Genomic DNA, 25407 nt, shown 5'->3' on the forward strand with positions numbered 1-25407 from the left:
TTATAGTAAAAAATAATTTAACTTACATTTTAAAAACCTAAAAGAGTATAATTGGATTGTTTATAACACAAGCTATAAATGTTTGAAGGGATGGATACCCCATTTTTATTACGTATTACTCACTGCATGCCTGTATCAAAGTATGTCATGTACCCCCATACACCACCTATGTACCCACAAAAATAAATTAAAAACTGAAATTAAAATTAAAACCAAAGGGAGGAGAGTATAATGAGGCATGTGTGACCCATGGCTTGAACCAGCTTTTCAGGTTAACTTTGGAAAGTCCTTATCCAAGAAGAGGGATCCATTTAGTCAATAGGAGCTTAGAAAATAATTTGTAGTTTATAAGTAGAAAAAAGGATTTTTAATCCTGAGCCATAGCTCTCAATCAATCCCTGCAGAGAACCCTGTTCTTTACTCTGGAGATAAACACTATTTTTCTTTTCCACTGAATAACACCACATTTCAAAATGAGGGGAAACATCTTGAAACGAAGAGGTGCAGCCTCATTAAATTTGATTTGGTTTCAATTGTAATTAATTTAATCACATGTGTTCTAGAGTTTGTCCTCAGTCTTCTCCTACTTTAGGCCCACGATCTGTTGAATTTGCTCAGCTCCCTGCTCAACAGCAGGAAATCAGTTTGAATTATTTAAAAACCTCATTGTGGCTGGGAGCGGTGGCTCATGCCTGTAATCCCAGCAATTTGGGAGGCCAAGGTGGGCAGATCGCTTGTTGTCAGAGGTTTGAGACCAGCCCAGCAAACAGAGTGAAACCCCATCTCTACTAAAGACACACAAATTAGCTGGGTGTGGTGATTCATGCCTGTAATCGCAGCTACCTGGGAATCTGAGGCAGGAGAATTGCTTGAACCCAGGAGGCAGAGGTTTCAGTGAGCCAAGGTGGTGCACTGCACTCCAGCCTGGGCAACAGAGCAAGACTGTGTCTCAAAATAATAATAAATAAATACATAGGTACTCACAAGGCATCTAGAAGGTTAATACTTATGGTCTGCAAATAGCCACATTTTTTAGCTGGCCACAAATTACAATTGCAGAATATTTGTGGCCAAACAAGACATCTTCCACCAAGTCTGAAAAGTGTATAAATGTCCTAGGAGTGCAGCATTTTTTTTGTAAGGATAATATTAATGAGCTAGCTTAGGTCAACGGGTTAACGGTCATTGTTAAAACCAATAGCCCCTGACTTTAGTGAGTACATCTGCACCTTCCAAGCTTAATTATAACTCTTTCTCTTTATAGTTACTTACAAGTAGAGACACTAACAAAAGACAGTACATTCCTGCTCTTGTTTTCTGAGGATGTCCAACTCTGTCATGAAGTCATTTCTAATAAACTTGCTTCTTTCACTGTGCAGACTCACCTCAAATTTTTTCCTGCACAAGATCTAAGAATCCTACTTTGTGGTCTGTATCAGGACCCTCTTTTCCTGCAACATCTTTCAGCAACACCATGAAGGGACACCAAGACAAGACCCTCACTCCAAGGAAAACAATCCACACAGAATCAATCAGCTGACACCTGCATGCTCTGTGCCTGACAAGACCCAAATGGCCAGCAATTTTGCAATTTTCTCCTTCTCCAGTTAAACCTGCCCAACATCCAGGTGAGAACTGGCAACTCTAATGTACTCAGATGCCTTTCTGCAGGAGATTCAAATATTTGCTAATGCTCACTGATACCTTCACTGGTCAGATCGAGGCATTCCCCACCCCATCTGAAAATGTTTACCAGAAGAAATAACTCCTCAGTTTCGGTCATCTAAAAGCCTGCAAAGTGACAATGGCCCATCTTTCGCAGCAGGCGTATCCCAACACCTATCCTCAGCTTGAAGAATCCAATATTACCTTCACTCTGCGTGGAGACCACGGTCCTCTGGAAAGGTGAAAGGGCTAGTCCTACTCTAAAGAAGACTCTAGCTAAATCAGAGGCCTGACTATCTCTAACACCCATAGCTCACTGCGGGCTTGAACTGCTCCAAAGTCAAACTTATAATGAAGTCCTGTAGAGTTAACATACGGAAGGCCTTTCCTAACCACAGATCTCCTAACAGAGGAAAGGACTCATCAATTACAAAAATATGTCCTCAATCTAGGGCAGGTGCAAGGCACTCTGTGAGTATGGAAACTGGAGTCCTCCCCTCCCACATGGGAAGAGAATTCAGTTTCAGGTCAGCTAGGGATTTAGTCTTAGTAAAGACGTGGGAGGAAGTTCTCCAGCTGACCAGCTTTCCCCAACGTGGAAAGGACCACAGCAGGGACACCTGAGCTCCCCAACAGACGTTCAACGCCAAGGGATGCACAGGTGGGTACACCTGTGTGGAAGTCAAGCTGTTGCTTATTCTGGGAGCCCGATGCGAGGCTGGGGGAGGTGGGCGCGGGGCTATTTCAGCGTTGGCAGAGGGCGGGCTGGGTCACTGCGCGTCTGCTCCTCCTCCTCGGGTCTCTCCTGCCGCCCTGATCCCGCCTTAGCCATGCGGGAGATCGTGCTCACGCAGGCCGGGCAGTGCGGGAACCAGATCGGCGCCAAGGTTGGCAGCGGGGCCTCTGAGGGCCCAGCTCGGGCCTGCGGGTGGCCAGGGAAGGTGTTGGCAGGGGCAGGGGCGGGTCCCTGCCGGGGACGCGGTGGGGCTGGGCGGCTGGCGAGGCGGCCGGGGTGGACCCAGGGACACGGCGGCCTAGGGATGGGGGTGCGGAGGGTGGGGGTGGGAGAGGAGCTGGGGCACCCCCGTGACTGGCCCTGGCCTGTCCGGCCCCTCCCGTCTCGCAGTTCTGGGAGGTGATCTCTGATGAACACGCCATCGACTCCGCGGGCACCTACCACGGGCACAGCCGCCTGCAGCGGGAGCGCATCGACGTGTACTACAACGAGGCCTGCGGTGCGACCCCCGACCTTCCCCACCGCCCTCCTGGGAACGCGGCCCTCCCCTCGCTCATGCCCTCCCGCCCCTCTCAGGTGGCAGGTACGTGCCCCGCGCTGTGCTGGTGGATCTGGAGCCGGGCACCCTGGACTCTGTGCGCTCGGGGCCTTTCGGGCAGATCTTCAGGCCGGACAGCTTCATCTTTGGTGAGCTGTGGGGGAGGACTGGGGTGAGGTTCCTCAGCCGCTCAAAATCTAGGAGTGCCCCAAGGTCGTCGCCGTGGGAACCGTGGATCCAGGGCCCCTGAACACCCTCCTATCCTCCGAGTCGAGTGGCTCCAACTGCCTCCTGAACGGGCTTTGGGAGGAAGGCCCAGGTGTCTCCTCAAGGTGAAGAGCTACTGATGTGAACTCCCTGCAGGGAGCTGAGCTGGGGCCGTAGCTACTGCCTTCCCTGAAAATGGGCAGGAGCCACCTCCAGTGAGGTCTGTCAGCCCGTCTCAGGTTTGACTCCTGACTTAATTTCTAACAGGGGAGGCTGCTGCCCTGTAACTCTGGGGGAGGGGTTTCATTTGCTCACCTGTAGGGAGAACCCTGCGCTCACCTCACATGACACTTGGCCCTTTTTGCATTATGGTGACCACTGATGACCGTATACCTGGCCATCGAGTGACTGGCTGTACTGTCTTACAGGTCAGAGTGGGGCCGGAAACAACTGGGCCAAGGGGCACTACACAGAAGGTGCGGAGCTGATGGAATCAGTGATGGACGTTGTCAGAAAGGAGGCTGAGAGCTGTGACTGCCTGCAGGGTTTCCAGCTGACCCACTCCCTGGGTGGGGGGACGGGGTCTGGGATGGGTTCCCTTCTGCTCAGTAAGATCCGGGAGGAGTACCCAGACAGGATCATAAACACATTCAGCATCCTGCCCTCGCCCAGAGTGTCAGACACGGTGGTGGAGCCCTACAACGCCACCCTCTCCGTCCACTAGCTCATAGAAAATGCGGATGAGACCTTCTGTATAGACAACGAAGCGTTATACGACATCTGTTCCAGGACCCTGAAACTGCCCACGCCCACCTACGGTGACCTGAACCACCTGGTGTCTGCCACCATGAGCGGGGTCACCACGTGCCTGCGCTTCCCAGGCCAGCTGAATGCTGACCTGCGGAAGCTGGCCGTGAACATGGTCCCGTTTCCCCGGCTGCATTTCTTCATGCCCGGCTTTGCCCCACTGACCAGCCGGGGCAGCCAGCAGTACCGGGCCCTGACGGTGGCTGAGCTTACGCAGCAGATGTTTGATGCTAGGAATATGATGGCAGCTTGTGACCCCCGTCATGGCCGCTACCTAACGGCGGCTGCCATTTTCAGGGGTCGCATGCCCATGAGGGAGGTGGATGAACAAATGTTCAACATTCAAAATAAGAACAGCAGCTACTTCGCTGACTGGCTCCCCCACAACGTCAAAACAGCCGTCTGTGACATCCCACCCCGGGGGCTAAAAATGTCGGCCACCTTCATTGGGAACAACACGGCCATCCAGGAGCTCTTCAAGCGTGTCTCAGAGCAGTTTACAGCAATGTTCCGGCGCAAGGCCTTCCTCCATTGGTACACCTGCGAGGGGATGGATGAGATGGAATTTACGGAGGCGGAGAGCAACATGAACGACCTGGTTTCTGAGTATCAACAGTATCAGGATGCCACAGCCGAGGAGGAGGAGTTTGAGGAATATGCTGAGGAGGAGGAGGCCTAGAACTTTCCTTTTCTAGGTAAAGGAGGGAAGCAGTGTGGATTCTTTACTGTGTTCTGACTGCCATGTGTCACTACACACTTGTGTCTTCACCTCCTCCTCCTGCATTTTAAAGCATTTTTATAGTATACGATTTTGCCTAATAAAGTATCCTCATAACATCTGGCTTCACCTCCAACTTCTTTCTATGGGCCCCCCTCCGGCTACGGCTGCCAGATTTGCGTGGTTGTCCTGCAAGGCTGAAGCTGTCTGGGTTTGTCACGTGCCCAGGAACAAGCATTCCAGTGGCTCCAGGAGGGGTTGGCAGGGGCTGTGGACATGGCAGGCAGGCTTCACATGAACCTGGGGATGCCCTGGGCCTTGGGCGGCCACGTGGTAGAAAACCTGTTCTGAAGGCAAGCCTTGGCGTATCCCATGTTCCAGACTTCTAGGGGACCAGCTGGCCCTGTTTCTGGAACCCTAAAAGTGGTCAGTGACCCTGGTAGACAATGTCCCCAAAGTCCCATCTCAGGGTAGGAATGTGGTCAGGCAGCTGGCTCTGAACCAGCAATGAAGGGTGGGCAAGTAGGACCCCAGCCGCTCCATCACCATGACTGCCTGGGTGTGTTTGTGTGGCCTCATTCTCTTGAGGTGGGCGTGGGATATCTGGCAGGGACTAGTGGGCAGAAATCAAGCCCAGTGTATACTCACATGCACTGACCCCTATGCAGAAGGGGATTAGGTCCTGGGGGCCATAGATGGCAGTTGCTGGGCCTGTGTGCTTGGGGCAGCCTCTCCAGAGGCACAGATGGGGTTTCTGAACAGGACCTGGGGAGACGGGCAGGTGCTCACAATGCTGCTTCCCCCAACTGGCAGCCAGTGAGAAAAACGCCCAAGTGGAGGTTGGACCTGCCCCAGTCTGGAGGGCTGATGCTCTCTGGAAAGGTGGCTAATGCGTACTGTCTGTGTCTCCCTGTCCCCCTCTCCAAAACTTCAGGGCAAAAATAACCCAAGATTGTCAGGATGAGACTGGTGACCTTTGGGGACAGGCCCTTTAGCCTGGCAGAGTCTCCTCCCCAGGCTTCTTGGGGAGCCCGGACTTCAAAGCCTGCTTTGGAGAAGCTGTCAAATAAGAGATGTGTGTGTGATCTGGGTGCCGGGCAGCATGCACGGACGGTGCTCCTCTACCTGGCTCTTGTAGAACTTCTCCATGGCCTGTGTGATGACCTCTTGGTAATTCCCACCCCACCCCCATCACACACATAAGATGAAGCCAGCATGGCCTGGGGGTGGACAGATGTTCAGGTTCTACCCCAGGTCCCCTGGACATACCCACCTGCCTCCGACGTGTCGGGGAAACAGGTGAGGCCCCTTTTTGTTCTCTGTATGTTGGCAATGGTCTATTGCAGCCAAATGGGAATGGGCAGGCAGGAGAGTGCCTCATCTCGAAAGAAGTGGCTCCTAGAAGCAGCTGGGAGGGGGGAGAGGTCCCTCATACTCCCCCAACCTGCTCTTGGAGCAGGAAAAGGGGCCTCTGTGACAGCCCTGCTCAGTGGCTCTCACTCTGAGGGGTGTCCTTGCCCAACCCAGGTGCGCACACATCTGAGATGGCCTTGCATGGACCTAGTTGGGAAGGTTCAGCTGCAGCAACCACTGGAACCTGCCTACATCTAGTGTCTCCACTCACGCATGGGGCTAGATGTTCCTCCCTCCTGTAGTGGTGCAGCCAGAGTGGCAGAGGGCGCAAGTCACTGCTGCAGTTCCTACCTGGATCTGAGTGGCGGTCAGGCTTGGTGCCCATGTATTTCCCAATTACCTGGTTCCATCTGGGGGCTTCATGGACAGGAGTAGTGCTTTTCCAGGCCTCTTTTCCACATGCCAGCTATAGGCCCAGGTTTCCCAAGTTTCTGGAGCCCCTCTTCCAGCCTGGCAAGCATGGTGTGTTGTAGGGGAAGGACATCAAGCTGACAGGCAGCAGAACCTGTCTGGGTATGTTCTCTACCCCTGGAGGCCCCTGGTTGTTTACCTTTTTGGGTGAGAGTCGGCTTAGATTCTTGACATTCTTGTAGGACTTCAGAACTGTACAGGCAGGGGCCCAGGAGGGAGCAGGGGCTGGGACTGGCAGCTAACCAGTGTAGTGGGGGTTGTAGGGCTCAGTTTGGTCTTGCAGGAAATTCAGGGAGGCCTGGATTTGCTGAAGCTGTAGATGAGCTTGGGCTTGGATATGGAAACAGTAGGGAGCCGGGGCTCTTCTGCATGCTGGAGTCTGAGTAGTTGCACCCTGGTGCACCCCCAGGTGTTTCCCACCTGGAGCACAGCTGTGGATAGAAACTGGGAGAGCTGTGAAGGGAAGAGGAGGAGGCAGGAGTCTCAGGGCAGCCCCAGCAGCCAGGCAGGGCCTCTGCAAGTGAGAGGCAGATCCAGCCTGTTGGCCACTTAGCAGCCGCTCGGCCAGCTGCAGACCACCTGACCTCTGCTCAACAGTGAATGGGGGTCGCAGAAGCACCTTCCTTCTGGGACTTCTGAAGCTCGAAGAGGCAGCACACACCATGTTCTGAGAAAGCGCGGAACTCAGGCAAGCTTCTCCAAGAGCACCTCATCAGATTAACATCCAACCTGTACAGGACACCATCAAATCCCCCCATCCCTCGTTCCAACCAAAGAAATCAACCTCTACAGGACACCATCGAATCCCCCCATCCCTCATTCCAACCGAAGAAACCAACCTGTACAGGACACCATCAAATCCCCCCATCCTTCGTTCCAACTGAAGAAACCAACCTGTACAGGACACCTCAAAGGGGCAGCACACACCACGTGCTGAGAAAGCGCCGAACCCAGGCAAGCTTCTCCAAGATTAGCATCCAACCTGTACAGGACACCATCAAATCTCCCCATCCCTCGTTCCAACCGAAGAAACCAACCTGTACAGGACACCATCGAATCTCCCCATCCCTCGTTCCAACCGAAGAAACCAACCTGTACAGGACACCATCGAATCTCCCCATCCCTCGTTCCAGCCGAAGAAACCAACCTGTACAGGACACCATCGAATCTCCCCATCCCTCGTTCCAGCCGAAGAAACCAACCTGTACAGGACACCATCGAATCTCCCCATCCCTCCTTCCAGCCGAAGAAACCAACCTGTACAGGACACAATCGAATCTCCCCATCCCTCCTTCCAACCGAAGAAACCAACCTGTACAGGACACCATCGAATCTCCCCATCCCTTGTTCCAACTGAAGAAAAGGGAGTCTCTGTCCTAGGGGAACGAGCACAGGCCTATCTATGCAGTGGGCACACGGCCCAGGTTGGGGGAAGGCCCTTGGATACATGCTGGTTTCACCAACCATCTGTGGCTCGGGTTTGGCCTGGACCCCTGTACCCCAGGAGGCCGGTAGCCCCCTGCATGGGACAGGACTGGGAGGTGGGTGGGAGGGCTGAGCTTTGAGGGAAGCCATTATTTGGCCTCATGGGAAGTGGTGCAGGTGGTTGTTGGTGGCTCAGTTTTGCAGGACCTGGGTGATCACCCAAGGAGTGAAAATTGCCTTTTTATGAGAAATTACCAAAAGTGTTGCAAGCTCATCAGTTGAAAAGGTGAGTAATGCTGACAGGCGGCTTCACCTGCCCCTTTGCCACAAGTAACTGGTGTTCAGAGGTGGATTTGGTTCCTTCCCAGCCTTTCCCCTTTGCATGTAGCTGTGCGCACGTACTTTTGTGTGTACACACACATTCCCTGGAGGGGTTACTTTTATTTCTTCATTTGGGAGGATAACTAGTGAGGCAGCCTGACACGTGCTTACCTTGTCTTTTAAGTGTGGAGTCCTCTATGGAGTGGGCATCAGGGACGTACTAGCTGGCCTCTGCCAGCTGTTTGGCTGCCGCAGTTTCCGCCCTTCACAGACATGCTGGCCACCTGGTGTGACATTCAGTGGCCTTGTTTGCAGCTAGTGTGATGAGACAAGTGGAGCAGGTACGTTATAAAACTGAGACAGCACACAACATGCAGAGGGAAAGGAATAATGACCATGTATGTAATGCTCTGCTACAGTCCATGTCATGTGACTGAGATGACAAACATTTTTTCACCTAACATTTGGGCCCTGAGACAGGGCATTTATGTTTTACTTTTTATTTATAACAGAGTTAGAAGAAATACTGCCAGGCTTTCTTTTCCATTTTCCCCAACTCCCACTTTACCCCTCAGGCTTACTTACCTCAGAGAGAAGGCGGAGCTCACCTGGTTAATGAGAGCCTGAAATCATTTGAGCCAGGTCACTGTGTAAAGGTCATACTGCTTCTGTCTCCTTGTGTGTCATTTGCTCAGCTCAAGTATTTCTTAGCTCCCTGTATACACTTAACTGTGTTACCCTCCTAGCTTGCTTTCTTGGTTTGATACATGCCTGAGAGCATGTGGGAGCACTTAAGGTCTAGGGTCATGGGAGGACTGTTCTGCCCAGCCCAGCTCATCTCTCCAGCTCCACCTGTATGCGTGCCTTCCTCCATCTGATTCCAGAGTAGGGGGTGGGAGGTCTCACACTGACCTCCAGCTCAGCCTGCATGCATGCCTTCCTCCATCTGATTCCAAACCTCCAGGAGCCAGAAAACGAAGCTGGTGTCCAGTACAATTCTCCCAGAGAGCACCAAGTCCAAGATTTGGGAGTTGAGTGCTGGCCCCCTAAAATCTTCCAGACACAAAACCAGTTGGCTGGATCCACATTTTACCACAATCAAATTCTCAGGGCCATCAAATACAATAAATGAGGAAAAAAGCCCATCCAAAGGTCAGCAACCTCAAAGATTGAAGGTAGATAAACCGAGAAAGATGAGAAAGAATCAGTGCAAGAACCCTGAACGCTCCAAAAGCTGGACTGCTTTCTTTCCTCCAAACGACTGTGTTGCCTCTCCAGGAAGGGTTCGGAACCAAGCTGAAATGACTGAAATGACAGAAATAAGATTTAGAATATGGATAGAAATTAAGATCATTGAGCTACATGTATGCTGAAACCTAATACAAGGAAGCTAAAAATCATGACAAAACAATGTAGGAGCTGACAGACAAAATAGCCAGTACAGAAAAGAGCGTAACTGATGTAATAGAACTAAAAATCCCATTCCAATAATTTTATAATGCAATCACAAGTATTAACAGAAGAATACACCACGTGGAGAAAAGAATCTCAGAGCTTGAAGACTGGCTTTCTGAAATAAGACAGTTAGACAAGAGTAGTGAAAAAAAAGAATTAAAAGAAACAAACAAAACATCCAAGAAATGTAAGATTATATAAAGAGAATGAATCTATGACTCATTGGTGTCCCTTAAAGAAATGCAGAGAGTGGAAGCAACTTTGAAAACGTTATTTCAGGATATTATCTATGAGAACTTTCCCAACTAGCTAGAGAGGCCAACATTCAAATTCAAAAAATGCAGAAAGCCCCAATAAGAAACAAGATCATCCCCAAGACATATAATCATCAGATTCTCTGAGGTTGAAATAAAAGGAAAAATGTTAAAGACAGCTGGAGAGAAAGGTCAGGTAATCTACAAAGGGAAGCCCATCAGACTAAAACTGGACCTCTCAACAGAAACCTTACAAGCCAGAAGAGATTGGGGATCAATATTTAACATTCTTAAAGAAATTCCAACCCAGAATTTCATATTCAGCTAAACTAAGATCCATAAGCAAAACAGAAATAAGAAGATCCTTTTAAGACAAGCCAATGCTGAGGGAATTTACTACCACCAGACCTGCCTTACAAGAGCTCCTGAGAAAAACACTTAATATGGAGAGAAGAGACTGTTACCAGCCACTACAAAAACACACTAAAATACACAGACCAGTACACTATAAACAACCACATAAACAAATCTGCAGCTACCATCATGATGGCAGGATCAAAACCATACATTTCAATACTAACCTTAAATAGAAATAGGCTAAATGCCCCAATTAAAAGACACAGAATGGTGAGATGGATAAAGAACCAAGACCCATCGGTATGCTGTCTTCAAAAAACCCATCTCACGTGCAACAACACATATAGGTTAAAAATAAAGGGATGGGGGAAAAATCTACCAAGCAAATAACAAACAGAAAAAAAGCAAGGATTGCAATCCTGGTTTCTGACAAAACAAATTTTAAAGCAACAAAGATCAAAAAAGACAAAGAAGGGCATTACATAATAGTAAAAAATTCAATTCAATAAGAATATGTAACTATCATAAATGTATATGCACCTAACACAGAAGCACCCAAATTCATAAAGCAAGTTCTTAGAGACCTTCTAAGAGACTGATACTCCCACACGGTAATAGTGGGGGCATTAATGCCCCCCTGACAATATGAGATCTTAGACTCCCACACAGTAACAGTGGAGGCTTTAACACCCCCTGACAATATGAGATCATTGAGACAAAATGAACAAAGATATTCAGGACTTGAATTCAGCACTGGATCACATCGAGCTGATAGATATCTACAGAACTGTACACCCCAAACCAACAAAATACATATACTTCTCAAAGCCGCAGGGCACATACAAACCAATCACATAATTAGAAGAAAGGCGCTCCTCAGGAAATGCCAAAGAATTGAAATTGTAACAACCTCTTGGACCACAACACAATCAAACTAAAAATCAAGACTAAGGAATCACTCAAAAGCATACAATTACTAGGAAATTTAATAATCTGCTCCTGAATGACTTTTGGGCAAATAATAAAATTAAGGCAGAGTCAAGAAGTTCTTGAAAACTAATGAGAACAAAGATATAGCATATCAGAATCTCTAAGACACAGCTAAGGCAGTACTAAGATGAAAATTTATAACACAACATGACAACATCAAAAAGTTAGAAAGATCTCAAGTTAACAACTTAACATTACAAGTAAAATGACTAGAGAACCAAGAGCAAATCCCAAAGCTAGCAGAAGACAAGAAATAACCAACATCAGAACGGAACTAAAGAAATCTGAGACATGAAAAACCATTCAAAAGATCAAGAAATCCAGGAGTTGTTTTTTTTTTTTTTTAAAAATTGATAAAATAGATAGACCATGAGCTAGGCTAATAAAGCAAAAAGGAGAGAAGATTCAGATAAACACAATAGGAAATGACAAGGGGGATATTTCCACTGACACCACAGAAATACAACCAACAATTAGAGAACATTATGTATGCCTCTATGCACATAAACTAGAAAAGCTACAGGAAATGGATAAATTCCTGGACACATACACCCCCCGCGACTGAACCAGGAATAAGTTCAAACCCTGAACAGACAAATAATGAGCTCTGAAATTGAGTAATATCTTACCAACCAAAAAGCAGCCCAGGACAAGAAGAATTCACATCTGAATTCTACCAGATGTACAAAGAAGAGCTGGTTCCATTCCTACTGAAACTCTTCCAAAAACTTGGGGAGAAGGGGCTGCTCCCTAACACACTCTCTGAAGCCAGCATCATCCTGATACCAAAACCGGCAGAGACAGAACAAAAGTAGGAAACTTCAGGCTGATATTTTTCATGAACATCAATGCAAAAACTTCAACCTCAGCAAAATACTGGCAAACCAAATCCAGCAGCACATCAAAAAGCATATCCACCATGATCAAGTAGGCTTTATCCCCGGGATGCAAGGTTAGTTCAACGTATGGAAAACAATAAATGTGGTCTATCACATAAACATAACTAAAGACAAAAACAACATGATTATCTCAATAGATGCACAAAAGGCCTTCAATAAGATTCAACAATCATTCACAATTAACACTCTCAATAACCTAGATATTGAAGGAGCATACCTCAAATTAATAAGAGCCATATATAACAAACTCACAGTCAATACCATACTGAATGGGCAAAAGCTGGAAGCATTCCTCTTAAAAACTGGCACAAGACAAGGATGCCTTCTCTCACCACTCTTATTCAACATAGTGTTGGAAGTCCTGGCCGGGCAATCAGGCAAGATAAAAAAATAATGGGCATACAAATAGAAGGACAGGAAGTCAAACTATCCCTGTTTGAAGATAACATGATCTTATACCTAACAAATCCCATAATCTTGCCCCAAAAGCTTCTTAAGCTGACAAACAGCTTCAGTAAAGTCTCAGGATACAAAATCAATGTTTGAAAATAACTAACATTGCCATATACCAACAACAGTCAAGCTGAGAGCCAAATAAAGAACACAATCCCACTCACAACTGCCACAGAAAAGGACAACATTCCTAGGAATACAGCTAACTAGGAAGGTGAAAGATCTCTACAAGGATAACTATAAAATGCTGCTCAAGAAACTAGATAATACAAACAAATGGAAAAAAATTCCATGCTTAAGATTTAAAAAAATCAATATTGTAAAAATGGCCATACTGCCCAAAACAATTTATAGATTCAATGCTATTCTTGTCAAACTACCAATGACATGCTTCACAGAACTAGAAAAAACTATTTTAAAATTCATATAGAACCAAAAAATAGCCTGAATAGCCAAGGCAATCCCAAGCAGAAAGAACAAAGCTGGAGGCATCATGCTACCCAATTTCAAACTATACTACAGGGCTACAATAACCAAAACAGCATGGTACTGGAACAAAAACAGACACAAACACAAATGGAACAGAATAGAAAACTTAGAAATAAGGATGCATACCTAAAACTAAACAGCTATCTGATCTTTCACAAACCTGATAAAAATAAGCAATGGATGCCACTGCACTCCAGTCTGGGCAACAGAGTGAGACTCCATCTCAAGAAAACAAAAAACAACAACAACAAAACACCCCACAAGCAATGGGGAAAAGATTCCCTATTGCTAAATGTTACTGGGATAACTGGTTAGCCATTTGCAGAAGATTGAAACTGGATCCCTTCCATACATCATACACAAAAATTAACTTAAGATGAATGGAACACTTACATGTAAAACCCAAAACTATAAAAACTCCCAGAAGACAACCTAGGCAATACCATTCAGGACATGAAAATAGGCCAAGAATTCATGACGAAGACACCAAAGCAATTGCAGCAAAAGCAAAAATAGGCAAATGGGATTTAATTAACTAAAGAGCTTCTTCACAGAAAAGAAAAATATCAACAGAGTGAACAGACAACCTACAGAATGGGAGAAAACTGTTGCAAACTATGCACCTGGCAAAGGTCTAATATCCAGCATCTATAAAGAATTTAACAAATTAACAAGAAAAAAACTCCATTAAAAGTGGGCAAAGTACATGAACAGACACTTTTCAAAAGAAAACATCCATGTAACCAAAAATCGTATTTTAAAATGCTCAACATCACTGATCATTAGAGAAATGCAAATCAAAACCACAATGAGATACCATCTCACAACAGTCAGAATGGCTATTATCAAAAAGTCAAAAAGAAACAAATGCTGGCAAGGTTGCAGAGAAAAAGAGCCCTTATACACTATAGGTGGGAGTGTAAATTAGTTCAACTATTGTGGAAGACAGTGTGGTGATTCCTCAAGGAACTAAAAACAGAAATACCATTTGACCCAGCTATCCCATTACTGGGTATATACCTGAAGGAATACAAATCATTCTATTCGAAAGACAAATGCATGTGTAAGTTCACTGCAGCACTATTCACAACTGCAAAGACATAGAATCAACCTGAATGCCCATCAATCATAGCCTGAATGAAGAAAATGTTGTACATATACACCATGGAATCCTATGCAGCCATAAAAAAGAATGAGATCATGCCCTTTGCAGGAACCTGGATGGAGCTGAAGGCCATTATTTTTAGCAAAATAACACAGAAACAGAAAAACAAATACTGCATGTTCTCACTTAAAAGTTGGAACTAAATGATGAGAACACATGGACACATGGAAAGGAACAAAAGACACTGGGTATTACCTGAGAGTAGAGGTGGGAGGAGGGAGAGAATCAGAAAAAAAATAACTAATGAATACTAGGCTTCACACCTGGGTGAATCCTGGACTCGAAATCTGAATCCTGGACTCGAAAGGTCAAGTCCCTCTGGCCAGTTCGGGTCGGGGTTCCGCTCAAAGCACGCTGGCAGGGCATCTTTTTCGTTCGGGTTACAAACGAGTCTCCTTCGCCGGCCTCGTCCTCGGGCTTCCTGGGAAAGGGCTGTCGAAAGGTGTGGGGAGAGCATCGCGGGGGCACCTGGCCGGAATTTCACCGACAGACACGGACGGAGAGAGGCCGGCGGCTCGCGTGCACCTCAGTTGGCCTCTGCGCTTATAAAGACCTTTTCATAAGCCCCCTTATAAAGACCACCAGCTTCACCCCTTCGTGAATATGCGTGAGCACCCAAGGACCGTAGGTAGCCCGCCCTCCGAAGCCAGAAACCACAGGACCAGGGCCTTGTGTGGCAGGTGGAGGTGGGGCCAGATCGGCGGGAAAGGGGGGCTTCTGGGGCTGGCTCTCTGGATTCTCCAGAATTCTACGGAAACTGGAAGTTTCTCTCTGGGCTCACACACGATTTCAGGGAGAAACCACCCTGGAAGGGTGGAGTGCGGAACTGAACCTCCATGACAGTCTTGAGTTTTCCAGGCCCTCTCCGTGAAGGCGACAATGCCGGTGGGTGTCGCCGATGCCGTGATAGTCTCACACACGCAGGTGTGTGGATCTTGTTCATTTTCATGTAGAAAACGAGAGCGAAACCACAGAGAAAAGAAACATCCCGTGCATCACAGCCTGACGATGGATTCCTGTTTCCTGCAACGTGGGGAGTCTCCACTGTGGCCGGTTTGGAAACTGGAAAGGAGAGCGCGGACACGGCGCTGCTTTTCCACGCTTCCCTGGAGGTTTCTGGGTCCCCACAGAGCTTGGGAAACAAACAGTCAACATGATCTCGCTTTCGGGGGCCAGAGACACGTGAGCAACAGGCCCCCTTGCAGAGGAACGTGGAACCCGAAACCAGGAAACCACGTTTCAGTCGGCCTGAGTGCGTCTCCTGTGTGGACGGGACTATCTACCTCGCGCTCTGTTGCAAGCCCAGTCTGGAGCTATGTCATCTGTGAACCATGTGGATGGAAAACGGACGACCACCGGAGTCTAGGCTCATTGCTCTCTGGGCAATTCGCTCATTCCTTGAGAGACGGAATTCGTCTGAATTGCTCCAGGATGAAGTGACGCGGGCTGGCCGTTCGGAGGGCCGGTGAGCGCCCCGCAGGCCGACGCGGCTGTGGGCCGAGCACTCAGCCCGCACTGGGCACCCGACATTTTCCCGGAGTGCGAGGTCCTGCCGGTCCCGGAGGCAGAAGTCGGCTTTTCTCTCTGCCTTCCTCTCACTGTCTCTTGCTCCCTCCCTCCGTGTTTCCCTCCTTCCCTCCCTCAGTTCCTCCCTCCGTCCCTCTATCCCTCCGTCCCGTCTCAGGTCCCTCCGTCCATCCGTTCTTTCCTCCCTCCATCGCTCCCTCCCTGTCTCCGTTCCTCTCCCCATCCCTGCCTGCGTTCCCTCCCGCGTAGAAAGGGCAGCACCCCGGTTTGCGCGGGGTCTCGGGTCTGCATTTAGCTGTCAGGCTCTCCAAGGTGATGCACAGGTAGGCGAGTGACGGTGGCCGGGGGAGGCAGAGGTGGCGAGATACGGAAAGGAGAGCAGGCCTGGCGGCTGTCCGGGCCAGTGTTTCCTGGGATGCAGGTCTCCGCCCAACCCACTGAAGAACGCGGGGCGGGCGGGGGAGATGGGATGAAAGCTCCGCCTGGGCGGGTCCCAAAGCCTAGCCGGCTGTGTGCAAACCCGCGCATGAGCAGTAGACAGTCCACCTCCCGGTACCTGGACAGGCTCTGGGATCCCAGGGATGCTCAGGAAAGAATGACAGCCCTCCTCTGTGTGGAGTCTCTCACCGGACCTGGAACTCAGGGATCCTAGACAGGTCAGCTGGAAGGGAAGAGACGCCTCTCCATACCCAGCCAGAGGTTCACTACGAACGAGAGGCCGCAGCCCTGCCCCCACCCCCTCCCAACCCCGCGTCCTAAAGCTCCTCCAGCAGAGCCGGGTGTTCCTCCTGGTTGAGGAGTGATTCCAGCGGAGCGGGCTGTTCCACGTCCTTCAGCTCCCCCAGTGGCGCCGGATCTAGGAAAGGTTGTGCATTTTGCTGAAACTCTGCGACAGGAGCTCATCTAACAGGCTGGAGGGAAGTGCAGACTAGCGCTGAGGCTCTTGGAGCGGTTGGGAGGGCGCCCGGATGGCTTGCATCTGTGCTTGACGCGGAGGCCTCCGGGGTCGCGGGCTCCGGAGGTGGAGCTGCCCCATCTTCGGGTTCCCACGCTGCCCTGGTGACCTGGGGCTCCAGCCCCACCAGCGATTCCGCTGGGACGTGGGTGGCGCCAGCACACCTTGGTCTGTGACTCAGCTGGAGCGGACCCAGGCTGTCCCACTGAGCACGCGCCCAGCAGGCTGCTGTGCTGCGGATCCTGGTCTTCCTGTCATTTGTTGGGGTGCGGAGGCCACCGAGGAGTCGGATGGTGGGAGAACCCCACTTCCACAGCAGCCAGGGCAGCATACGCAAAATCCCCGCGTGCCGGGGCAGGTTGGAAGATTCCTTCTGCCTGCGTAGCCTGGCTGGGCTGAAGCAGGGCGACAGCCCCTGCTTCCTGGCTCACGAAAGCCCCCTGTGGGAGAGCCCCAGGCGCGCAGGGCGTGTGGGCTGCGGGAAGCCCCGTTCGCCGCGCCCCGGTGTAAGTGAACTCGATAGAGGAGGAAGGAGGGTGACACCTGTTGGGGTGTCAATTAATAACCACAGTGGCCTCAAAGAGCTCATATGAAAGGAAGAATTGCACGTCTCTCACTTTAAGTCCAGAGCTAGAAATGATTAAGCTTAGTGAAGATGTAGAATTTTCATCGCTAGAGAGAAGTCAACGCTTGGCTTCAAAACTTCAAAGGATGGGCAGAGCGCACGGCTCACGCCTGTAATCCCAGCACTTTGGGAGGCCGAGGTGGGCGATCATGAGGTCAGGAGATGGAGACCATCCTGGCTAACACGGTGAAACCCCGTCTCTACTAAAAATATTTTTAAAAATTAGCCGGGCGTGGTGGCGGCGCCTGTAGTCCCAGCTACTCTAGACGCCGCCGAGGCAGGAGAATGGCGTGAACCCTGGAGGCCGAGATCGCGCACTGCACTCCAGCCTGGGCGACAGAGTGAGACTAAGAACAAAAAAAAAAAAAAAAAAAAAAAAGAAGAAACGAAACGAAAAAAGGAAAAAAAGATTGCTGCTTATTGACAATTCACCTAGCTACCCAGAAGCTTAGATGGAGATGTACTTGGAAATTAATGTTATTTTCATGGCTGCTAATACAGTATCTACCTTTCAGCCTGTGGATCAAGGAGTGGTTTTGACTTTCAGGTCTTAGTATTAAATAGTAAATGCATTTTGTAAAGGTATAGCTGTCACAGACAGTGATTTCTTTGATGAATCTGGATAAACTTAATTGAAAACCTTTTGGAAAGGATTCACCGTCAATCCTTTCATGATATTTCAACCTCCTCCCGTGAATCACAAATGTCCTTAATAGCAACCCTTAAATGCCATTAAGGACATTTGTGATTGATGGGAGGAGGTTGAAATATCAACATTAACAGGAGTTTGGAAGAAGTTGATTCCAGCCCTTCTGGATGACTTTGAGGGCTCAGGATGTCAGTGGAGGAAGTCCCTGCAGATGCAGTAGAAATCGCAAGACTAGAATTAGAATTAGAACCTTAAGATGAGATGAAATTGCTGTAAACTCATGATAAAACTTGAACAAATGGGGAGTTGCTTCTTATGGATGAGAAAAGAAAGTATTTTCTTGAGATGGAACCTACTCCAAGTGGAGATGCTATGAACATTGCTGAAATGACAGCAAAGGATTTAGGATATTTCATAAACCTGGTTGAGAAAGCAGCAGCAGGGTTCGAGAGGGTTGACTCCAGTTTTGAAGGAAGTTCTACTGTGGATGAAATGCTGTCAAACAGCATCATATGCTACAGGGAAATCTTTTGTAAAAGGAACAAACTTCATTGTTTTATTTTAAGAAATTGACACGGGCAATTTCTTAAGAAATTGTTTTATTTTAAGAAATTGACATGGGCAACCTTCAGCAACTCCCACACTGATCAGCCAGCAGCCGTCAATACAGAGGCAAGATCCCCACCAGCAAAAACATTATGACTTGGTAAGGCTCAGATTTTCATTAGTATTTTTTAGCAATTAGGTATTTTAAGTTATGTGCATACTTTTTAGACATAATGCTATTAACTACTAATTAATTATTACATAGTCATTAGACGACAATATAGTTTAAGCATAACTTTTATAAGCACTGGGAAATAAAATGTTTGTGCGACTAACTTGATTGTAAGATTTGCCTTATTGCAGTGGTCTGGAATCAAACCAACACTATCTCTGAGGGGTGCTTGTAGGTTTTTGGTTGTAACATTTGCCTTATTGCAGTGGTCTGGAACCAAACCCACACTATCTCTGAGGGGTGCTTGTAGGTTTTTGGTTGTTCTTTGTTTTGAGATGGGGTTTCGCTCTGTCGCCCAGGCCAGAGTGCAGTGGTGTGATCATAACACACTGCAGCCTTAAACTGCTGGGTCAAGTGATTTTTCTACCACAGCCTCCGGAGTAGCTGGGACTACACACATGCAGCACTATGCCTGGCTATTTTTTTTAATCATTTTTCTTTTGTAGAGATGGGGTCTCACTATGTTGCCCCACTGGTCTTGAACTCCTGGGCTCAAGCAACCCAGTCACTTCAACCTCCCAAAGTGCAGCCATTACAGGCTTGAGCCACCGCACCCAGCTTGTCTGCAGTTTTTAAAAGAAAAACGGCCCGGCGCGGTGGCTCACGCCTGTAATCCCAGCACTTTGGGAGGCTGAGGCAGATGGATCACGAGGTCAGGAGTTCAAGACCAGCCTGGACAAGATGGTGAACCCAGTCTCTACTAACCCGGGCACAGTGGTGGGCACCTGTAGATCCAGCTACTCGGAAGCTGAGGCAGGAGAATCGCTTGAACCCAGGAGGCAGATGTTGCAGTGAGCCGAGATCGTGCCACTGCACTCCAGCCTGGCAACAGAGCAAGACTCCATCAGAAAAACAAAAAACAAAAAACAAAACAACAACAAAAAAACACCGTAATTTAAAAGATTAAAAGTTAAGGTAGATTTTTACAAATGTATGTCTACCATTATAGTATCATACAGAATGGTTTTACTGCCGTGAAGATTCTCTGTGCTCTGTTTCCTTGTCTTCCTTCCCCTTGGTTCATGGCAACCACTGATGTTTCTACTGTTCCCACGGTTTCACCGTTTCCGGAACGTCATATAATTGGAATCGAACAGTATGTAGACTTTTCGGATTGGCTTCTTCTCTTAGCAATATGCATTTAAGTTTCCTCCTTATATTGTTTTGTGGCTTGACAGATCATCTCCTGTTAGCAGTGAGTAATATCCCGTCACCATTATACTTTTGTCAAGACTCAGAACGTACAACGTGAAGAGGAAACATGAATGTGCACGGTAAGCTTTGAGCAACAATGAAGGGTCAAGGTAGGTCCTGGTTGTCACAGGTGCACTCCTGTGAGACAGGAAGCTGTCGTGGGGAGGCTGTGTGTGGGGAAAGGGACATATGGGAAGTCTGTACTCTCTGCTCTGTTTAGCTGTGAACCTGCACTTCTCTAAAAATAAAATTAGTTAAAATTAAAAGCAAAAAATTAGAAAAATTAAAACATTACAATGTGTCATATAGTTTTCAAATCGCAAGACAGAAAAAGACATAATAAAGTATAGAAAACAACAAGGATAGGAATAAAACATCAGTGACAGAAGGCAGAAGACAGAAACGTGGAGCCAAACACATTAATTTATTTTAATCACTAGTTATATTCATTTATACTAATTTATATTAAACATATTCAAAGAAAAAGGCAACCAATATAGACTGACCTCAAGATGATCCAGATGTTGGAATTAGTGTGGATTTTTAAAGTAGTTATTATAATTCTTACTAAAATCAAAACCCCAAAAACCCTTATAAATAAATGGATAGGAAACATAGCAGAGAAGAAAAACTACAATAACAAAGGCTCAAGTGGAAATTCTAGAAGTGAAAGTTTTCCAAGTTAAAAAATAATAATCAGTTGTCTTTAGGAGCAGCTTGGAGGCGGTAAAGAGTCAATGAACCTAAAATACAATTGAAATTATTCAATCTGAAAAATGTGAGCAGTCATAGGTTGGAGTGTGGGAGCTTTTCCTTTGGTTAGTGCTTTTAGGTAATCTTGGTTTTGATATGATTATTAGGCTGATCTGTCAGGGGCTAAGCCAGAGTTTATCTTGGTTTCAGCACTGCTTTAAACAAAACTCATGATATCCTTGTGTTCAAGATGGAAGAAGAGTGGACCAGATGACAATATTTCGATGCAGTCATTCTTAACCTCTGTTGCTCTCCCAGTGGTCTAGCTGGGGTTTGTATAAAGCGGAATGGGAGAAACAGGGATGGAGACCCCACCTACCCTCTCCATTTGTCCAGTTGTCCTCCTTCACTAGTGGATAAAGTCCGTGGGAATAGGTAATGTATTATTTTAAATCTGTATCTTCTGTTGTCAAGATCTGTAATTAGTTCTGCTCACTGGGGTCAGGAACCGAGGGAACATGAGGCTGAACGAGGTGACATGGAGTCCAAGAACACACGGTGCCTGCATGCAGAATGTTTGTGCCAGGAAAACCAGTCAGCAGGCAGATGGTCTCAGATACCAAGTGGGAGGCAAGATTCAGTTTCGTTAAGGCGGTGATCCTCAATGTGTGCTTCGTATCACTTGCTTCGGAATGACCTGGAGTACTTGTTCACATGCAAATGTGGAGCCCAGTCCTACACCTGCTAAGCCTGCATCTCCACGGATGGTCTCAGCAGTCGACATTGGAGACCTGCTAAGCCTGCATCTCCACGGATGGTCTCGGCAGTAGACATTGGAGACCTGCTAAGCCTGCGGTCTCGGCAGTCGACACTGGAGACCTGCTAAGCCTGCATCTCCATGGATGGTCTCGGCAGTCGGCATTGGAGACCTGCTAAGCCTGCATCTCCATGGATGGTCTCGGCAGTCGGCACTGGAGACCTGCTAAGCCTGCATCTCCATGGATGGTCTCGGCAGTCGGCACTGGAGACCTGCTAAGCCTGCATCTCCACGGATGGTCTCGGCAGTAGACATTGGAGACCTGCTAAGCCTGCGGTCTCGGCAGTCGACACTGGAGACCTGCTAAGCCTGCATCTCCATGGATGGTCTCGGCAGTCGGCACTGGAGACCTGCTAAGCCTGCGTCTCCACGGATGGTCTCGGCAGTTGGCACTGGAGACCTGCTAAGCCTGCATCTCCACGGATGGTCTCGGCAGTTGACATTGGAGACCTGCTAAGCCCGCATCTCCACGGATGGTCTCGGCAGTAGACATTGGAAACGTGCAGGTCCCTCGGAGACGCTTATGCAGATAAATTTGAACTGCTGTGTTTCAGGGTTAGGGAGCTGGCAAAAGCAAGGAATAGACCAAGCCCTTGGGTGGGAAGGCTGCATAACCTTGGCACTATTAGCGTTCTGGGCAGAACAGGATTTTGCCACATGCTTCGCAGCATCCCTAGCCTCTACCCTCTAACACCACATCCCAGATGTGAAAACCAAAAATATCCCCTGGGAGGCAAAATAGTCACCAGTTGGGAACAGGAACCACTGCTTTGTGGGATCAGAGTAGTTACTTTGTTTCCAATCCAAGGATCAGAACCCAAGATGAGACAAAGTGCAGCTATTGGAACTGGAGGGCCAAGCTGGAGCTAGACCTACAACAAACGCTCCAAAAGCTCCTTTCTGGGCCTGATCCTGTGCCTCAGCTACCGAGCTTGTACAGATGCCATGTAACTCTAGATCTGGTGACTGATGGAATTCAAAGGCTAGAACTAGATAGGGTCTTTCAGGTTAGGCCAGCACACAACGTGGGCTTTTGACAACATCCAGATGCTTGAACCAACCTGAAGCAGAATTTCCCGTGACATCTGATCCACAGTCTGGATGTGGAGCACTCACTGGGATTAGATGCCATGGGAATATTGTGTTTAGGAACTCTGAAAGAGACAGGCTTCAACAAAGCAGACCTAAGCAACACTTAGCATTTGAATTTCTTCAGCTTCCATTCCAGCCCACAAGGACAAAAGCATCCCATACATATCCACTGTGGCTAATCCGTCCTCAGTAGGGAGTTTCCCCAGCACTACTCTCCCCTCTGCTCTGAGCCTACTTGCTCTTTTGTAATGTTTCCACTTTCGGTCCCACTCCCTAACAGATGATTTGTCCTCTCCACCCAGGCCCCTAGTTCTGACATTTGGACTGTCTGTGATCTGGGTAGTACTTCGGAGGCAGAATCAAAGCCTTGTTGATTGGATTGGGAATTTCTAACTTCCTATTAAAGGCACTGATCAAGCATCTATTGTATAAAGTAAGATTATGATCCAGTAAGACAGATTCCACAAGCAGTGTAGGAAGAATTGGTTTCTAGTACACTGCATGCTTCAGGACAGGAAATCCAGAAAAAAATTCTGTGGTACATTAAGTGTGTACTGTAGGTTTCAGTCCATGCGAAAAATTGTAGTTAGCTAAAAAGTACATCCGGGAGGCGGAGCAAGATGGCCGAATAGGAACAGCTTCAGTCTCCAACTCCCAGCGCGAGTGACACAGAAGACCGGTGATTTCTGCATTTGCAACTGAGGTACTGGGTTCATCTCACTAGGGAGTGCCGGACAATCGGTGCTGGTCAGCTGCTGCAGCCCGACCAGCGAGAGCTGAAGCAGGGCGAGGCATCGCCTCACCTGGGAAGCGCAAGGGGGAAGGGAATCCCTTTTCCTAGCCAGGGGAACTGAGACACACAACACCTGGAAAATTGGGTAACTCCCACTCCAATACTGCGCTTTAAGCAAACGGGCACACTAGGAGATTATATCCCACACCTGGCCGGGAGGGTCCCACGCCCACGGAGCCTCCCTCATTGCTAGCACAGCAGTCTGCGATCTAACTGCAAGGCAGCAGCGAGGCTGGGGGAGAGGCGCCCGCCATTGATGAGGCTTAAGTAGGTAAACAAAGCTGCTGGGAAGCTCGAACTGGGTGGAGCTCACAGCAGCTCAAGGAAACCTGCCTGTCTCTGTAGACTCCACCTCTGGGGACAGGGCACAGTAAACAACAACAAAAGCAGCAGAAACTTCTGCAGATGCAAACAACTCTGTCTGACAGCTTTGAAGAGAGCAGTGGATCTCCCAACACGGAGGCTGAGATCTGAAAACAGACAGACTGCCTGCACAAGTGGGTCCCTGACCCCTGAGCAGCCTAACTGGGAGACATCCCCCACTAGGGGCAGTCTGACACCCCACACCTCACAGGGTGGAGTACACCCCTGAGAGGAAGCTTCCAAAGCAAGAATCAGACAGGTACACTCGCTGTTCAGCAATATTCTATCTTCTGCAGCCTCTGCTGCTGATACCCAGGCAAACAGAGTCTGGAGTGGACCTCAAGCAATCTCCAACAGACCTACAGCTGAGGGTCCTGACTGTTAGAAGGAACACTATCAAACAGGAAGGACACCTACACCAAAACCCCAACAGTACGTCACCATCATCAAAGACCGGAGGCAGATAAAACCACAAACATGGGGAAAAAGCAGGGCAGAAAAGCCGGAAATTCAAAAAATAAGAGCGCATCTCCCCCGGCAAAGGAGCGCAGCTCATCGCCAGCAACGGATCAAAGCTGGACGGAGAATGACTTTGACAAGATGAGAGAAGGCGGCTTCAGTCCATCAAACTTCTCAGAGCTAAAGGAGGAATTACGTACCCAGCGCAAAGAAACTAAAAATCTTGAAAAAAAAGTGGAAGAATTGATAGCTAGAGTAATTAATGCAGAGAAGGTCATAAACGAAATGAAAGAGATTAAAACCATGACACGAGAAATACATGACAAATGCACAAGCTTAAGTAACTGACTCGATCAACTGGAAGAAAAAGTATCAGCGATTGAGGATCAAATGAATGAAATGAAGCGAGAAGAGAAACCAAAAGAAAAAAGAAGAAAAAGAAATGAACAAAGCCTGCAAGAAGTATGGGATTATGTAAAAAGACCAAATCTACGTCTGATTGGGGTGCCTGAAAGTGAGGGGGAAAATGGAACCAAGTTGGAAAACACTCTTCAGGATATCATCTAGGAGAACTTCCCCAACCTAGTAGGGCAGGCCAACATTCAAATCCAGGAAATACAGAGAACGCCACAAAGATACTCCTCGAGAAGAGCAACTCCAAGACACATAATTGCCAGATTCACCAAAGTTGAAATGAAGGAAAAAATCTTAAGGGCAGCCAGAGAGAAAGGTCGGGTTACCCACAAAGGGAAGCCCATCAGACTAACAGCAGATCTCTCGGCAGAAACTCTACAAGCCAGAAGAGAGTGGCGGCCAATATTCAACATTCTTAAAGAAAATAATTTTAAACCTAGAATTTCATATCCAGCCAAACTAAGTTTCATAAGTGAAGGAGAAATAAAATCCGTTACAGATAAGCAAATGCTTAGAGATTTTGTCACCACTAGGCCTGCCTTACAAGAGACCGTGAAGGAAGCACTAAACATGGAAAGGAACAACTGGTACCAGCCATTGCAAAAACATGCCAAAACGTAAAGACCATCGAGGCTAGGAAGAAACTGCATCAACTAACGAGCAAAATAACCAGTTAATATCATAATGGCAGGATCAAGTTCACACATAACAATATTAACCTTAAATGTAAATGGACTAAATGCTC

The 25407-nt window shown here is 47.9% G+C and overlaps 2 protein-coding genes, 1 long non-coding RNA gene and 1 pseudogene across 11 annotated transcripts; 1 reads left to right on the forward strand and 3 right to left on the reverse strand.

Moving 5' to 3' along the window:
• Window positions 1-2439: 2439 nt before the first annotated feature.
• On the forward strand, window positions 2440-4632 carry LOC139362254 (tubulin beta-8 chain-like; annotated as a pseudogene).
• LOC105466512 (double homeobox protein 1-like) lies at window positions 4609-15956 on the reverse strand. 9 transcript variants are annotated; one of them, XR_011620688.1, is made up of 5 exons: window positions 14567-15956; window positions 8850-9546; window positions 6635-8556; window positions 5945-6534; window positions 4609-5436 (listed from the first exon to the last, which is right to left on the reverse strand). XR_011620688.1 is itself a non-coding variant. In XM_071092702.1 (5 exons), exons 1-3 carry the CDS (start codon window positions 14758-14760, stop codon window positions 9288-9290), a joined length of 345 nt encoding a protein of 114 aa, XP_070948803.1. In that variant the 5' UTR covers window positions 14761-15956; the 3' UTR covers window positions 4609-5436; window positions 5945-6534; window positions 6635-9287. The 9 variants fall into 9 exon arrangements, 1 of the variants encoding a protein (XP_070948803.1); XR_011620685.1 differs by having other exon boundaries at window positions 8827-9546; XR_011620691.1 differs by having other exon boundaries at window positions 6635-6948; window positions 8413-9546.
• Window positions 15957-16003: 47 nt separating this feature from the next.
• Window positions 16004-17339, reverse strand: LOC105466739 (double homeobox protein 4-like protein 4; the record flags this gene model as incomplete). The annotated part of the gene is given in 5 exon segments (XM_024788102.2): window positions 16004-16719; window positions 16722-16819; window positions 16821-16902; window positions 16905-16955; window positions 16958-17339. Coding segments are annotated over 5 exon segments (747 nt in total), but the record flags the coding sequence as incomplete, so codon positions are not given.
• Window positions 17340-20106: 2767 nt separating this feature from the next.
• On the reverse strand, window positions 20107-25350 carry LOC139362255 (uncharacterized). Its single transcript, XR_011620692.1, has 3 exons — window positions 21842-25350; window positions 21604-21803; window positions 20107-21565 (listed from the first exon to the last, which is right to left on the reverse strand). It is a non-coding gene; the product is annotated as an uncharacterized lncRNA (long non-coding RNA).
• Between the last annotated feature and the right edge of the window lie 57 nt (window positions 25351-25407).

The sequence above is a fragment of the Macaca nemestrina genome, chromosome 3, assembly GCF_043159975.1.
Source record: "Macaca nemestrina isolate mMacNem1 chromosome 3, mMacNem.hap1, whole genome shotgun sequence".
NCBI lineage: Eukaryota > Metazoa > Chordata > Mammalia > Primates > Cercopithecidae > Macaca > Macaca nemestrina.

Coding starts and splice junctions, on each gene's coding strand:
- LOC105466512 (XM_071092702.1), bottom strand. CDS start 14,760: ATGCTCTCCCCACACCTTTCGACAGCCCTTTCCCAGGAAGCCCGAGGA. Junction 9,547..14,566: donor CGAGTCCAGGATTCACCCAG/GTGTGAAGCCTA, acceptor CTGTCATTTCAG/TCATTTCAGCTTGGTTCCGA.